Below are 17,994 nucleotides of genomic sequence, written 5' to 3' on the forward strand. Positions count from 1 at the left end.
CCAGATGCGCAATTCGACAGTACATGTCTCTTCAGTGATGCTCGTGGCCAAAATATTTGAAATCCAAAGCTTATATAAAAGATGAAGAGCTATAATCCAGAAGGTCCAAAAAGTATAGCCAAATCCGTGAAAGGAATCAGAGCTTTGCATGAAGGAGATATATTCCTTAATTTATAATTATTTCTATCATTTTGTAACAGCAAATTTTTATAACACAATAAATCTGTATTTTCATGCCAATAACGAAGTACTGGCTACTGGGCTGGCGATATCCTCGGGGACTAATAGTCCACCAGCAGAGGCATCGACCCAGTGGTAGTAATAAAATTAACGGTACTAGTTTTCTTGCACCAGATGCGCATTTCGACAATATATGTCTCTTCAGTGATGCTCGTGGCCAAAATATTTGAAATCCAAAGCTTATATAAAAGATGAAAAGCTATAATCCAAAAGGTCCAAAAAGTATAGCCAAATCCGTGAAAGGAATCAGAGCTTTGCATTCGTTAATTTATAGTAATTTCTATCATTTTGTAACAGCAAATTTTTATAACACAATAAATCCGTATTTAAAGTGTATGTATATGGAATTTGCATGGCCTAAAGTGTATGTTTATGTATCCACAATTGGTTTTGTATCGGTATTTTTTAATTGATAAACAGAAGGTTATGATGCCTAACAAAATTGTCCCAAAGCAGAAACTTGGTTAAAAATTTAACACGTGCTTGTCATCTAATATGGATAGTAAGAGGATAATGTCACTTCCACGATTATGTTAATGCATCTCATAATTATATTCAAACTGCCTTAAATACATTGTATATTGTACATGAAAGTTAAACTCACATAAATCACGCCCAACATTATTAATATGTATCGCTGTTAGATATAACTATGAAAACTAACAGATATCCTATTTGTTTTGTTATCGAATTAACTTTTGATAAAAAAATGAATAGGGTCTGTTAAATAAAGGCGACAGTAGTTTACCGCTGTTCAAACTCGTAAATCAAAAAAACAAAATCTGGGTAACAAACCAAAACTGAAGAAAACGCATTAAATATAAGAGGAGAACAACGACATAACATTAAAATGTAACACACACAGAAACGGACTAAGCATTAGACAAAATCCGATGAGAATAACAAATTTAACATCAAAACCAAATACATGAATTTGGGATAGAAAAGTACCGTGACACACAAATTGAATAGTTTATGGTGAAAATTGAAGGCAACAATTCATATGGAAAATGTTTACAAGTCCCCTTCACGACAAACTTCTCAACCCTATTTTACATTTGAATGATTAATGAACTAGTGGAAAGGAGTAAATTCGGTAAGGGTCATATTTGGCCCCAATTATAAAGTTCATTACTAAATGTTTATGTTGACTTAAAGACATAAGAGAAAGTTCTAGAAAACATTTTTTGTCATAGTTTTATTCTACAGCGTTGATTTTCACATCTCAGGTAGGTGGAAATAAGGCTTTTGGCGAAATTTGACAAAATCGGCAGGATTTCAGGCAAATTTAAGATCAGGAAACATAGAGTGCAGCCGTCGACAACCTAAAGATTCAAGTCAGACATGTAAAATGTCATTACAAACATTATTGTCAAAGATCTTTTTTGTCGACGGAGGCGCTCTTTGTCAAAATATTCAATGGTAATTTGCCCATTTTCATTGTTTTTAGTGGAAAATCAAAATAAGAACTATTTGCGACGTCATGAACAAACGCTGGAACGTAAATTTGCAACAAAAAGACTTATTTCCTATCTAGTCAACGTATTACCTATTATTCGTTGTTATATTGGTCATTTAATTCCAATTTAATATTTAGACTTAAAAAGGAGGCCATTAAAGGACCTTAACCTACTACTTTGTTTCAAATTTGACGGAATCTATTGAAAAAGAGATGGCGTTAATTTGGTAAATGGAAATAATATGTGTTATTTTTTATTATTGTCGAACTCACATTTTGTTATTGGTATTGGAATGCGTCATTCAAATTTCAACCGGAGAATTTCGGAAAGTTTCTTCTGACTAAAAATGCTGAAAGGGTAACAGAAAGACAGACTATATATACTCAAAAGGAACTTTAAAACTCAATATTCGAAAATTAACTAAACGCCATTGCAAAGAAAGAACAACTACCGAACGTTTAACAACGCTACACAAAACGCAACATAGAAAAACTATAGACTAAACAACACGAACCCCACCAATGATATAGACAAACAAAATGTTCATAGCTGTATAACAATACATATAATCAGTTCTGTTTTATATTTTTTGGAAACTAAGAAAATGTTAGTAAGTATAAGTCATGCTCTAACATAACATAGATCGGATTTATTTTCTTCTCCAAGACTACTATGTATTTCTCATCAAAGATAAATTTCATTGACCATAGCGTTGCAAAAATACTTATTGTTTGTCTTTTTCGTTTATAGCCATGGCATTGTCATTTTATTTTCGACTTATGTGTTTAAAAGTTTCTCTGGTACCTTTCGAATCTCTTTAATTCTCACATCTTTAAATACAGTTTCAGGATTCTAACGTTTAATTCGATTTATTATTTTTGTTTTAATGCTGTTTTTATCTTTTTGCAATTTAACTATTCATTCATAGATTATCATGTGTTACATGTTGTTTTATTCGATAACGGATTCGTGTATAGTGATTTCTTCAAACGTATGTACTTCTCCTGGATTGCAGTTAAACATTTCAAATGATAATTTTTGCAAATATAAACCATATCGGTGAGGCTTGTCTACTTGGTCGACAATACATTTGTATTGAAAAGAGGATAAGTATGCTAAAGGGAGCCAGAAAATTTTGTGCTTTTTGCAAATCGTAAATTTTGAATAGGCTTCTGAATGCAAGATCGAAAAGCTATGCTCAATTCAGACAGAGTGTGCAGTGTTGATTCATCGGTCTTACTCTTTTGTTTGCCAACGTCCTCAAAATTTAGTACTGCTCTTTATTTCGGTAGGTTGCTTAGTTTTATTCAATGGATCGTGGAAATGTATGCACGATTTTATGCCATCGATGGACATTTTCATTTCTTCAAAGAGAAAAGTGTATCAATTTTATAGTTTATATTTGTGTTCGTTTTCTCTACAGTAATATTTAGTGACTAATTCTTAATACATTGTATATTATAAGTGAAAACAAATATCATCAGAAATTACAGACATATTGACAAATATACATTCGTTCAATATGACATGCACTGTTGTCTACGTTCTTGAATGTAATTAAATTTAATACAAAGTGATAATAAATAAAGGCAACAGTAGTATACTACTGTTCGAAAGTGATACATCGATTGACAGAAAACAAATCCGGATTACAAACTTAAACTGAGGGAAACACATCAAATATAAGAAGAAAACAGCAAAAAAACAGAAACACAAAAGCGCAATAAAAAAAACCAAACAACAATGCAACACAAACAGAAACGAACTATAAGATAACAATTTCTATTTTCCTGACTTGGTACAGGACATTTTAAGAAGAAATAATGGGTTGAACCTGTGTGTGTGGCTAGCCAAATCCCCCGTTGTTATGGCATTGTTAAAAATGACAACATTACATGACAGGACTACAATAAAAATAAATTGAAGAACATTCAGGACAGAGAAATACAAAATTTAACAATACAAAAGAACATTACGGCATGCTACTAGTTATTAAAGGTACCAGGTTAAATTGAGAATGGAAATGGGGAATGTATCAATGAGACAACAACTCGACCAAAGAAAATAAAAACAGTCCAAGGCAACGAATGGGTCCTCAAATCAAAACTGTGTGATGGTCAGTAAAAATTGACGTTTTACTAAACTCCAAAAGATATCAATGAAATGAAATAAAACAAAACATACAAGACTAATAAAGGTCAGAGTTTCCTGCCTAGGGATAGGCGCAAAAAGCGTCGGGGTTAATTATGTTTTGTGAAATCTCAAACCTCCCATATACATGTATCTCTGGCCATTGTAAAATAAACAATCACATAGCAATAAGTCTTTTTAATATACCAATGCTACACTAGTTTACAAATGTTTGAACCTCGTAAATTGATTCAGAGGAGACAAATCAAGGTGGCCAACAGAAACCGAGGGAGTCACATAATCTTTATACGACTCTTCCATCATAAGAATTAACAAATTAAAATATGAATATTCGGGAATTGGACACGATCTGTTAACCCCTAGTTTTTGGTGGGGTTCGTGTTGTTTTTCTGTTAGTTTTCTATGTTGTGTCATGTGTAATATTGTTTGTCTGTTTGTCTTTTTCATTTGTAGCCATGGCGTTGCCACTTTATTTTCGATTTCTGAGTGTGACTGTCCCTCTGGTATCTTCGTCCCTCTTTTACAAATTAAAACGGAATTTAAAAAGACTACGAAAACTTGTCGTGAGTGAGTTGAGACATAGAAATGTCGTATCTGACAAACAATTTGTGGTGGTGATTGTAAAAATTATCTATGATGTATTATATACAAGACGGATTATACGTGCCGGCAACATCAATTCGTGTATCAATAAAATATCATGTCAAAATGTACACACAACTGACCTTACTTTCACTTTAACAATTGATGTTTCACGAAATGAAGGTGACAGACCAACATTTTAATATCCTTCATATTTCAGACGTACTTTACCACCGGAAGAGCTTAATTTTGAAGAGAATACGTATTTAAAAAAAAATAATCTTAGAACAGTTCTTCAACACGTTTTGTCTGCCCAGTTTTCATTTATTTGGTCAGATAAACTGAAAATGAAACAATATTCATATTACATACAGGTATGACTGCCGTCTCACTCATGACCAATAAAATGTTTATAGATATAGGAAGATGTGGTGTGAGTGCCAATGAGACAACTCTCCATACAAATAACAATTTAAAAAGTAAACCATTATAGGTTAAAGTACGGCCTTCAACACGGCTTTATATTTGTTTCGATAATATTGATTTGTTTCCACATTTTTGTGTAAGTTCAAAATCATAATAACTACACCATGAAAAGTTTTCCGTAGTCTGGATTAAATTTTACCGATTTTTTATAGTTCAGAAATTCTTCCTCTGTCATTTCATCGACCTCAAAGGGAAATTCTATCCATTTGCGGAAGTTTTTTTCATATTTATTTTCTGTTGTGTTGTAAACTTTGATATCATCTTGTGAAAGACATAACATGTTCACATCATCTTTGGCTAGAATAACTCCCCAGTCGTGGCAACATGGACCTTCCACTTTGTATTTCTTCACAAGACCATCAAAGAACCTGGCTTTCTTTTTTAAAGGTTTTGTTTTGATCCTATCCATTAATTCAATGTCAATAACAACACGATGACATTCAAGTAATGTCCGTAGAAAATTTCCTTTGCATATAAACATAAAACATTTACGACAATGCAAATCAAATTGTGCATTTTTTTTGGATGTTACATTTCTTGTAATTCGTTTCATTTCTTCCTTTTTCAGAGTATCTGTTTGGAGTTTGTCAAGTTCTTTAGCAAGAGCTTGGTTGTCGTTATTGTTAACTATCATTTCTACAGACTTATTCATTATGTATTGTCGTTCGATATTAAGTGTTTCCTTGTGATATTGCTTAAAAGTGCCCATAATCAACTCTTTCCCTTCTTTCCTTCGTATCCTTCCTGCAATAAAAAAAAATACATGTTTCAACTATACAAAATACCATATGAGCACACACACACATCGGGATTCTCTATAAATGTGAAACTGAAAACTAAAAAATGCTATATTGAATATTGCTATTGTTATGTTTAAATTTAAAATATACCAGCATGAAATTACAATGGTAAGGTCAAATGTAAAAATGAATGTATTTTCTGTAGAATGGAAATAATCCCATAAGTGTTGCGATTAAGTATTTGCAATTATATTCAATAAAGTGCACCGCATTTGCAAAAATATCAATCACACTGTGTACTGTGGAATACAGTCACTCCATGTTAGTAAGCTTCGGTAAATTGTCTGAGAGGTTTAACTTTCGCAAAGTATCATTGTGTTGTGATAGTAAGAAGAAATATCAACACCCCAATAATTCAAGCAAGAATTGTCTGATTAATATGACAGTTTAAAATGGTAAAATACACATAAAGAGACACAATCCTACCAAGTTTGAATAATTTCTTGGTATCACTCTCACAGAAGTTGTATTTACAATATATCACTATATAAAAGTAAAAGAAATCGTCCAATCCCCTTTTCCTGAATATAGTGAAAGCCTAAAACTATGATATTAAGTTAGGAAATGAATGATGAAAAAGAGTGGTGTAGTCTATAGCTAAGCTAGTATCGCCTTTGTGCAAGGTTGCCCACATAAACTAAAAGTATGTTTATACATGATCGGTGTTTTGTCGTGGAGCTTGAATAGTTTTGTTTAAAAAAATATTTAGTCTACAGTGTACATGAAATTCCATCAAAAGTCCAACTATCATACGTTTTCTTTTCTAACTTCAAACATTACAGAAGCATGCATTGTTTGTGATATACTTAGAAGTGCATGTTTTAGTTCTCTATTTGCTTAGCAGTATTGTGTCTTCGATAGTTCATCAAAGGGATAAAGTGCTTGATAAATATTCCTTAAAGGTCAAGACAGTACTGACGCAGACAACTGAACTCCTGAGAGCCTCAGAAACTCACAGTTTAGGTTAAGGCACAATTCAATTCGTTGATCCTTATAAAATTGAAAGAAGAGTAAAACTATGAAGTGCTCTGGTACATGGAATGTCCGCATTTGAAGACTATGTGCTGTTTCTATCTTCTTGACGTTAAGTACATTGTACCATATGATATATATTATAATTGTAAAAAAAAACGCTTATGATATATATTCGCAATGGAAGGATAAAATTGATTGAACTGGAGTTCCAATGGAAGGATAAAATCGATTGAACTGGAACTGTTAACTTGTTACTTATTTTACTAATTATCTGATTCTATAAATATTTTGATCTATTTTTTGTTGTATTGTAAATCCAGAAAGTTTGTTTTAATTTTGCATTGTATACTACATGAACTTTATATAAATAAAACTGATGTAATTACCTCTCATTTGTAGACTTGTGATAACGTTAGCATCTAACTTATAACGAATTGTCATGTTACAATCTGGAATATCTATTCCTTCAAATACAACAGAAGTGGCTACGATGCACTTGTGCATTCCAATACGAAATCTCTCAATTACGTCGTTTTGTTCATCAACTGACAATCCTGAAATATATAGAAATCACAATGTCAAAATGTTCTTATCCATACTGAATCATTTTGATGGTATAACAAAAAAATGTACATTTTGATATTGATCGGACAACTTGATATTTTTAGATCATGGACCGGACTTGATACTCGAAAATATAATGCAATGATGTTATGCATCATGCAGGTTAGTAACGCCATATACTCAAGTCTATCCGCGTCAATTTATCAATGGAATGTGTGCGATTGCATTGATACAACAAAACAACCATCCAAACGTTTTGACGCGCAAAAGTAGCTTTACTTACTTTTTCATTTCACTTCATATTCTCAACCAAAACACATTCAGTTAGGGATTTGTCATGATTTGTAATTTTTGTCAGATTTTCGACATCCTCTTATTTTAATCCATTTGAATGCCTTACAATATTTGCCTATTGATCCCCATTTTTCTTTTTATATATCGTTTACATGTATGTTTATGAGATAGCTGGAAAAAACCTTATCAAATCTTTCTTATTTTTTAATGGTTTTTGGGAACTCAAACTTGTCCATGATAAAGCTATGAACAAAAAAGAAAGAACATTTTCCTGTAAAATTTAAATTGCTAAAATCTCGAAAACAAGCACATTGATCTATGTATTTTGTTTGCTTTTTGGTTCCTTTAATAATTCCCTATTAATATATACTAGTGTTATGAAAAGCTTGTTATTTGAATCTGAGTAGTGAACCTCCTTAATTCAACTTGTGTTGTTTATAATAAAGAAAAAAAGTTGAATATCAAATATAAACTGACAAATCTGCTTTTCCTCGTTTCTTAATGGTTGTGAACAATTGCAAATTTCGATGTGAGAGAATCATGCAAGACTTCAAATTAAATTTTAAATCATTCTCAGTGTAGACTTTTATATATGAGCCTCTGAAACGGGTTATATATAAATAAAAATGTTAAAAAGCTTATAAAGTATACAATAATTTAGGAAAATATATCAATCAATTTTCAGGTTTATTTTATAACCAAGTGATTTACGTTGTAATTGCATGTGTAGACTTTTTGTGATTTGTGATTACTGTTGCGATTGATACCACACACACGTATTCTAAACTGTCTTAATCTTTAATGTGTGTACCTCCCTGTTCTTCTGAAATACAACTTCCAGTTAAATGGTGACTATGTAAATAATCTGGTAGTTTGTCCGCAAGTTTCATTGCTGTCATTCTCCGTTTCACAAAAATAAGAAATCTTGACTTGCTGCCTCGTTCTTCGTACTCATGTTCCAACACTTTTATCACTTTGTTAATATCAGGATTCGATTTTTCATCTTCAGGAATGCCGTTTATTACTTCTAAATACAGTAAAAACAATATTTGCAAAGCGGTATACTACTGTAGTTTTTATTTATGGTATGCATGGCAATATGTTATCACAACATTCCTTTCTTTATTGACAATTTTTACATACTTGTAACTTGGGATAGATATTGTTTGTTACTTCCAGCAGATCAACAGAAATAAACACTTAAGACATATAGATTGATACAACTGTTATGTTAAGGTTGCTTTGATTACTGTATATTGTTATTAATGGTTTCGTATGTTATGCTCCTTGTACATTGAAAACTATTTCTAGTACATCAGAAAAACTTTGCATCGATACAAAGCCATACTTTTCCTGTATTAATTTAATTTATACTAGTATGTCTGTTTAGTCAAAATACAATTGTATCAATTTTTTAGATACACTAAGAGGTAATCCATTTTTGTACTTAAATGTGCAACACATCGTATGCCAAATTTGGAGAAGGATTTGATTACTTTTCCAGAGCACATTAGATCACCCCCGTTTTTAAGGGGTTCGTGTCGTTCAGTCTTGAGTATTCCAGTTTGTTTTACAGCAATGTTCCATGTCAGGGAGGTTGGGAGCTCTCACTGCTAAAATATAACAAGATTCTGTATGGGAGATGCTTATGATGGATTTAATGAGACTATGAAAAACGGAAAAGTAGGTAAACAAAATATACTTATTCTATCAAAAGAAAAGGGCCAGCGGAGTTCAAATAATGTGCTCACACAGTAAATTCGGAAGTCTTAATACTTAATTGATGTTTAAAATATACAAAAGATATATTTACCTTGCATTATTGAAACTAATTCTTTTTCCTGATCATGACAATCTGTTTGGCTTTCATGTTCAAATGATTCACATTCTTTTTGCAATTCTTCCTTCACATCTTTATATTCGAGAGTTTCGTTTGTAGCATAGGCTTCCAAATAAACCTGTCAGTAAACAAATAAGACCTTAATATTGGTGAAAATTAGCAGTATCCCTACCACGCTGCATGGTCATGTAAACTTCCAATCATCCTTCCTATTTCATCATCTTTGAACTTCATAATGTCGTATCTGGGTTTATAGGTCGGGTAATTAATTTATAAAGGAACCATCTTACCTTCTCTAATTCAGTACAAAGTTTTATTCCTTTTCCTAAATAAAGGTACTAACCTCTATATTCCTAAAACAGGCATGAAGGAAACGTTTTATTTTATAAGCCGTGCTTTCAGTCTCCATAGAGGAATAATTAGTGTCTTCTAGTTTCTGTTTAGTTCTGTGCAACCAACTTGAGTACCTCATTGATGAACGATCTGGTGGTGGAGTGTTTATATCTTTCCATACAGTGTCCTTTATATTAAAATGATGTTTTACTGAAAATTAAGTAAATACTAGTATTTGTTATAAATATATTATTTATGGTACAATAAATATAAAGATTTGTGTGAATTTAAACATATACAAACTAGAGGATTCAAAGAGCCTGTGTCGCTCACCTCGGTCTATGTGCATAGTAAACAAAGGACACAGATGGATTTATGACAGAATTATGTTTTGGTGTTGGTGATGTGTTTGTAGACCTTACTTTACGAAACAATATTGCTGCTTACAATTATCTTTACTTATAATGAACTTGGCCCAGAAGTAACAGAGGAAAATATTTTGAAAAAAAATTACAAAAATTTACAAACTTTATGAAAATTGTAAAAAATTGGCTATAAAGGGCCCTTACTACTTAAAGGGTCATGTTCACTTATTTGTAGCTCTTATTTTGCTGTTCATTATTGCTGTATACAGTTTATCTCTACATATGATAATATTCAAGATAATAACCAAAAGCTGCAAAATTTTCTTAAAATTACCAATTCAGGGGCAGCAACCCAAAAAAAGAATGCCCGATTGGTCTGAAAATTTCAGGGCAGATAAATCTTGACCTAATAAAATTTTTATCTGCAGCAGATTTGCTCTAAATGATTTGGTTTCAGAGAAGATATTAGCCAAAAACTGCATTTTACCCTATGTACTATTTTTAGACATGTCCGCCATCTTGGTTCGCGGGCGGTGTCATCGGACACATTTTTTATACTAAGATACATTAATGATGATTGAGGACAAGTTTGGTTAAATTTGTCCTTGTTGTTTCAGAGAAGATTTTTGTAAAAGATTACAAAAAATTACAAAAAAATGTTAAAAATTTACTATAAAGGGCAATTACTTCTTTAGGGGTCAACTGACCATTTTGATTTATTCGTAGATCTTACTTTGCTGTACATTATTGCTGTATACAGTTTATCTCTACATATGATAATATTCAAGATAATAACCAAAAGCTGCAAAATTTTCTTAAAATTACCAATTCAGGGGCAGCAACCCAAAAAAAGGTTTATCCGATTCATCTGAAAATTTCAGGACAGATACATATAGACCTGAGTAACAATTTTACCCAATGTCAGATTTGCTCTAAATGCTTTGGTTTCAGAGATATAAGGCAAACTCTACATTTTACCCTTATGTTCTATTTTTAGCCATGGCGGCATTCTTGGTTGGTTGGCCGGGTCACCGGACACGATTACTTCATGCCACATTTGAGATATAAGGAAATGTGGCATGAAGTATTAGTAAGTAAATATACACAACTGTACGATATGGTAAATGAAGTATTGATAAGCAGTAACAGGCCACCGCATATGCTGTTTGTACCATAAACAGTCCATTTTGCAGTAATATGTTACAAATATCGTCTTGATTGTTTGGGTTTTTCTTTTGTTAGCTCCAAATGAACTTTTGTTTTTTAATTGTTCTTCCCTGGCCGGAACTCGAACTCATGCATGAATTTGAGTCCCCGCCAGGGCTGCCAAAAAGACAGGCTTATATCATAAAGAAAAGACTAACCACTGTCAGCTTGCATTTTCCTTTCTACCTGTTTTATTGCAGAGATGATATTTTTCTGTACAGGGTCATCATCTCTCGAAGCTACTGGAAGATTTTCTAAAAGAATATAGTATATCAATGAAACAAAAAGTAATGATATGAAAACTTAGAAAGATAGAACAAATTGTCACAAGCTTACTTTTGCTACTTTATGGAAGAATGATCATTATTGACTATCGTATTTTTTGTTTAATATGAACTTGTTTTTGTAGAATACTCTACTTGCACTGGTCTAATACAGTTGTTGGTTGACTTTTAGTCAACAGAGGTGTCATCAGATTAGCAGTAAGTGTTTCTGTACTTTTCTCAAATTCTTTTTTGATGAACTAACAAATTTTGATAAAAGTAAGGTTCCAACACTCTCGGGTTAGTTAACTTTGGATGAATTTCGCTATGATTTGTTATGATTTCTCTAATAGTTTTGTCACAAAGCTGTACTTTCGTTTTATTCATACATCCTGACTTTCGTAATTTGAGTTAGAGAGTTCCTGTTGAAGTTTATTTCAGAAAAGCGCAATATTATAGTTAGGTTATCCGATATAAATACATAGAAAAGAAACTTACCATTTGTTGGTGTGTCAAAACGTTGTTCATAATCCTCTTTTTCTTTTACTACAGTAGACAGTTTAACGACATCGAGGTTTGCCATTAGCATTTTTACATGTTCCACAGCTTCAGCTTCTGTTCTTGATATATAAATATTTGGAGAAGCTGTCAATCCGAGGGTCTGATTGAAAGATTAGAATGATTTTTTTACCAAACAATTATTCTAACAACATAAGTTTGTTTTCAACTTATCAGTTTAAAAATATCGTTTTGAGCATCTTTCTTCTTTCTGCTTTATCAACAAAAGACAACCACTAAATAACAGTCTCTTGGGCAATGGTGTAAGAACAAACCTTAACAATCAGTTGAACTATGTTTCATATATGGCATATTCTTAAACTATTGAATTAACTTCATGTTCTGGGAATTGTATTATAAAGAATATACATCCTAAATCGAGGATTTTGTAAAATGAGATATTGCCGATAGCCGAAATGATACTTTAATTTATTTTTAAATAGCTTTTACGAACCCCTGTAAGTCAGACTTACATTAGGGGGGAAAGTATTTGTTAAAACCAAATTTCTCAAAAGTTGATCATGAATGTATTACTTACCTGAGGCAGGACCGGATTTGATGTGGCACTCTGGAACTTTTTAAGGCGATAAAATGCCATAACCTTGTTGTATGCATCAAATCCCATTGTATGATGACACTCATCGAATACAAGAAGAGTAAAATCGTCAATATTGACTTTCAAATCATCATTTCTACTAAGGTTATTCACAAATAACTGTGGAGTCATAAAGAAAACATTGTATACTTTCATTACATTAGAAAATGTGTAATCTGTTCTATCTTCATCGGCTGTCAAACAAAATACGTCTATCTGAAATTAGAAATTGATAAAAAAAACATGATTTGTTTATGTAAGCGTCTGTTGTTCAAGTACAATTATGTTCAACTTGAAATACCATATTTTTCTTATATCAATAGTTGCGTTGACTTAGTTGTGTTTATACCGTTACGAGTTTGAGCATATTTCAAACTGAAACTTGTACCATTTAATAAATCCATATGGCTAATGTAACTGTGATTTTTATCAGAATATCTATTACCGTAGTTTTTGTTTTACTAATCTAATTGTCATATAAAAATCAAAAAAACTTCACTCCGAAAAGACAACTATAGTGAAAACTATACATTTGTCACTGTCCTTTGAGTTGTTAATTTTTAATATACTAACATAAAATTTACGAATATCCTTCACCAGTCGTCGTAACTACAATTCCATCCTCGTGTGTGACATCACCGACTACTACTCGTCGGAATTGTATTATCATTAAGAACACGACGGTTGTCATATGTGAAGCACAATCTGTTTATAAAAAATGACGATCTTAATGAGTCCTTTCGTTACATTAACCTGAACATATCGCAAATATAATGGTTTTCATATTTCACTTCGTCTGTTCATGTTACAGGGCTTAATATTCAGTTTACCTTATTGAATCGTGAGTGAATTAGCAAGTGCTTTCATTGAATGGTCATGATTCATAATGCAATAATCAATTTAAAAGTTACGTACCTTTTTATTATTAAAACGTTCTTGTGCTCTTTCAAACTGTTGATGGAGCAACAAATTCGTTCTTGCAGTAAATAAAACTTTACCTAAAACGACATGTTTATGACAGCAAAATAAAATGATTTTTTAACCATTGTAAAGGTTGCACTAGAGCTGTTTCTCAAACCACAAATCTTTTGGGGAGATATGTAATATTTATAGACAACTTGATTTGTTTACGTACTGGTTTTCGAATATAATCTGTATGTTTCATCTCATTGGGACATAACCACCATAAAAACATACTATTGCGGTGAAAATTTAGTTCTGAAGTAGGCAAGTGTGGAGGTGGGCGTAGTACAGAATTTTAGTATAAGTTTTAACTCTAACAAGATCAGGGCATATATATGTTGAAAATATGCAGCACTGCCCTGTGTTTTGATCTTTAAATAAAGTGTAATGCATATCAGCTTTCCATTCAAGGATATATATTTTTTAAGAAACTTTATAGTAAAAGTGGCACAGTTTTAGCCGCAAATGGAGTTCCTTTAGGGAAATTGCATTGTCTATTTTTACAGAAATGCAATCTATCAAAACTCAAATGTGGCTTGGTAGCAGCGATATTAATATGTAGATTTAAAATATTCTTCTATTCCAACAAAAAAATACTTCAGTAGAAGGTAAAGATAAAGACTATGGAAATATTAATGATGCACCAAAGAACTGTACGAATGCTTTTTATCTTTTTTATTATAATATAGGGTTATTGCATGAATATTGGGGAATATTGTCCCGAGTAGAATTTTATATTGCACGAGCTTGCGAGTGCAATATATGTTCTACGAGGGACAATATTCCCCAATATTCATGCAATAACCCTTTTATTGTATAGCAATATAATATTTGAAAGTAAAAAATTGGTTTAAACTAAGATTTAAACGTTGATGACGTCATGAATTTTGAAGATTTATTGCACTAGTGCAATATTAGAATTTATTGCACGCTAACTTTTGGTTACGTTCTGTGGGAAATATTATATTGCTATACAATAATAATATTTATCAGTGTGTTGGGTTTTTGTTTAAATGCGTTCATTCTGTACATGCATATTACCTATTTGCGTATGGAGTGAATTCGTAATTATTCGCGGGATACCAATTTTCGTAAAAAGAATAATCTTGATAGACGTAAATTGCAAATTTAAGTGTTCAACGAAGTATTCACAAAATGGAATTTAAGTAAATAGACTTAAATTCAGTTATCGCTGGAGCCACTGACGGTTTGTGTTTCATGCTTTTAGATTTACCTTACATGAATGACGTTATATATATTGTGACGTAATTTAGTCCCGTGCTTGTATTTCCTATCATGATTTTCTTGATAGAGGTTTGCTGCTCACAAGGAAGCTATTAAACCAAGAGTTCCAAATGGTGAAGTTGAAATCATCCCTTCGTAAATTTTACGGACGCCATCACGAGTTGGTTGACCGTTATGGAATAACCGTTTCACAAATGATATCGGATATGTTCCTTACGTCGTAACTACAATCCCCTTCCCTTTCATGAATATGACCTACCGAATTAGACTATTTACCGGATTTGTAATCACATAAGCTACACGACGGGTGCCACATGTGGAGCAGGATCTGCTTACCCTTCCGGAGCACCTGAGATCACCCCTAGTTTTTGGTGGGGTTCGTGTTGTTTATTCTTTAGTTTTCTATGTTGTGTCGTGTGTACTATTGTTTTTCTGTTTGTCTTTTTCATTTTTAGCCATGGCGTTGTCAGTTTGTTTTAGATTTATGAGTTTGACTGTCCCTTTGGTATCTTTCGTCCCTCTTTTAGTCCGTTTTAGAATTTCATCGCAGCAAGCAAGCTGTTTAAATTTCCTTAGCGGAAAAATTCAAAACCCGCCCTCCCACTCCTTTTTTTTTTTTTTTGTACGAGATACTGCTCTCTTGTATTTATTTTTCAGGTTTGTGTCGGTGACAGTGGTGATACAGATTTGACTGATGGTGTTAACTTGTTCGCGAAAAAAGTGACTTTTATTTGAACTTTGAGCATCATAAATAGATTCCCGTAAATGGCAGAATTCGTTGCATAGAATCTTAATGTTAACTATGAAATTTTAGGTTTTTGGATAATACAGACTACACTTGTGTATCCCACGGTGTTTTCTAAATTTAAAGCATCAGTGTTTCCCACGGTGCATCTTTACATTTTCATATATATCTATCTACATCTTTACATTTTCATATATATCTATCTACATCTTTACATTTTCATATATATCTATCTATCTATCTATCTACCTGGTTGTCATATTATCTTCGGGTAACCGACCATAGATCTTTCTACATACATGTATACATCTATGGTCTATCTATCTATATATATATATTATATATCATATGAATCTATCATTCTATGAATAAAAGCTGTGGACAGATATCGCCAAACCATATATATGTATTTTGTTTTAATGGCACCATCTGAGATAATCAGATATCATCAAACGTACAACTGTTTTTGCTCTCTCCTTCATGACTTCGACAAGGATGAAATTGTTCTACTATTAATCCTCACAATCCGATCTTACTTTGTTGTTTATGACGTATCATCTTTGACATATGATTGCTTAACACCTACTTTGTATCTTCTTATTTTGCGTGGTTTAAATAATGACCTCAATTTGTACAATATTAAGACGTGCTTATTTTTATCAGTACATTAATTAAAATTCAATTATTTTACCTTTAGGATTTTTTTCAAGATGGTCTGCAATTACATTAAATGCTATCAAAGTTTTCCCAGCGTTGGTTCGTGCATATACTATTGTATTTTCCCCCGAAAGAGGTATTTCCAATAGTTCTCGTTGGAACGGGTAGAGCTGCTGTGAATTCAAAACCGTCGTTGATTGATTTGAAAAAATAGAGGATTTTGCATTTTCTAAAAAAAAAAAATCAATGATAATACGTTCAAGGCTCTATGTATTATGCAGATTAATTTTTTTAATATATCTTTAATTGCATAATTTCGTGTCAAAGAAGAAGAACTAATTTTCCTGTATATATTTGTAGGGCTCTTAACATGACCAATGTTACTCTAAAGTGTGATGGTCATGCTAAAGAACGATGGTCTGCTCTTAAGTACGATGGTGTCTCACGCCAAAGGGCGATGGTATATCACGCTAAAGTGCGATGGTTGTTAGTTCGCGTAAGTACGATGGTATATCACGCTAAAGTGCGATGGTTGTAAGTTCGCTAAAGTACGATGGTACATCACGCTAAAGTGCGATGGTTGTTAGTTCGCTAAAGTACGATGGTATATCACGCTAAAGTGCGATAGACCAAAAGTGTAACATAAAAGGGATGAAAACGTGAAAGTTCATGGATTTATAATTTTTTTTTGCAAAAGCTAGTAGCTAAAGTATAAATATGTGATATGATTTAAAATTAACCGGTAGGCTTCAGTGATTGTTTTTAAATTTTTGAAGATCGACTAAATTTTTTGTTATTGCTAATATGGTCATTTAGGTGTAACTAATTACTATATTTCCTGGAAATGATTTTTTAACAACTCGGACGTATCAAATATTTGAATCATTGGTGTAGCCTACCGTTCATACAGTCTATTAATAATGTGAACACCTCCCCTTTAAGTCGTTATTGTAAATTACAAATACAAAAGTCGTTTCGGAATGTGTAACATTCTTTGTATAAGCTTTAATTCAAATGCGAGAGAAGGGACATGGTGTCAGAGTTTTCTCCATTTTCGTAGCGAGTACAATTACATGTTCTGTTTTCTTACAATGTGCAAACTAGTGTTTTAGCGGACAATCTTATAATTTACTCCTGAAAACATGTACCTTTATTTTACAGACGTAACTTTTCCATAAAATCCACAATATATTAACCGCAAAGTAATTTATAAAACTTCAATTAACGTAAAAATTATTTAAATGTATCAGTTTGCTCCGAATAAAAGTCGGATACAAGATACTTATGAGTACATGTATAAAATAACTGCAGATTCTAGCACCCGAAAAACAACACACATATGCTTCAGCTGACGAAGCACTGTTTGGTTTTAATTTATTTAAGTCATGGACACTTGCTTTCCGACTGCTTGGTTTATAAGTTGTTAATGAATCATATCTTTCAACATTTACATTTTTAGTTTGTATAAATGACTGTTAACGTCATAATCCAACTACGTTTCGTACACATCTCTCAGAACTCTTTTTAGAGTGGCTCTTGTATGTTTTATGATGTTGTTTTATCAACTGTTTGTATGTTTTATATAATGAAGAGGTGAGACTTAAATAAAATATTGTCTTGTCTTGTCTTGTCTTGTCTATACTTTCGCAGACCATCGCACTTTAGCGTATGG

General features: G+C 32.2%; 1 protein-coding gene across 1 annotated transcript in view; it reads right to left on the reverse strand.

Moving 5' to 3' along the window:
* Positions 1–4,720: 4,720 nt before the first annotated feature.
* LOC143048158 (interferon-induced helicase C domain-containing protein 1-like) overlaps positions 4,721–17,994 on the reverse strand; it is a 28,777-nt gene continuing 15,503 nt past the window's right edge. The window contains exons 6-15 of the mRNA XM_076221660.1: positions 16,357–16,551; positions 13,628–13,710; positions 12,656–12,928; positions 12,058–12,220; positions 11,455–11,550; positions 9,736–9,935; positions 9,366–9,510; positions 8,364–8,579; positions 7,081–7,248; positions 4,721–5,663 (exon numbers count right to left, since the gene is read on the reverse strand). Of these exons, the coding sequence (XP_076077775.1) occupies positions 5,017–5,663; positions 7,081–7,248; positions 8,364–8,579; positions 9,366–9,510; positions 9,736–9,935; positions 11,455–11,550; positions 12,058–12,220; positions 12,656–12,928; positions 13,628–13,710; positions 16,357–16,551 (2,186 nt within the window). The 3' untranslated portion in view covers positions 4,721–5,016. The remainder of the gene's footprint in view (positions 5,664–7,080; positions 7,249–8,363; positions 8,580–9,365; positions 9,511–9,735; positions 9,936–11,454; positions 11,551–12,057; positions 12,221–12,655; positions 12,929–13,627; positions 13,711–16,356; positions 16,552–17,994) is intronic.

This window comes from Mytilus galloprovincialis, chromosome 10, assembly GCF_965363235.1.
Source record: "Mytilus galloprovincialis chromosome 10, xbMytGall1.hap1.1, whole genome shotgun sequence".
Taxonomy (NCBI): Eukaryota; Metazoa; Mollusca; class Bivalvia; order Mytilida; family Mytilidae; genus Mytilus; species Mytilus galloprovincialis.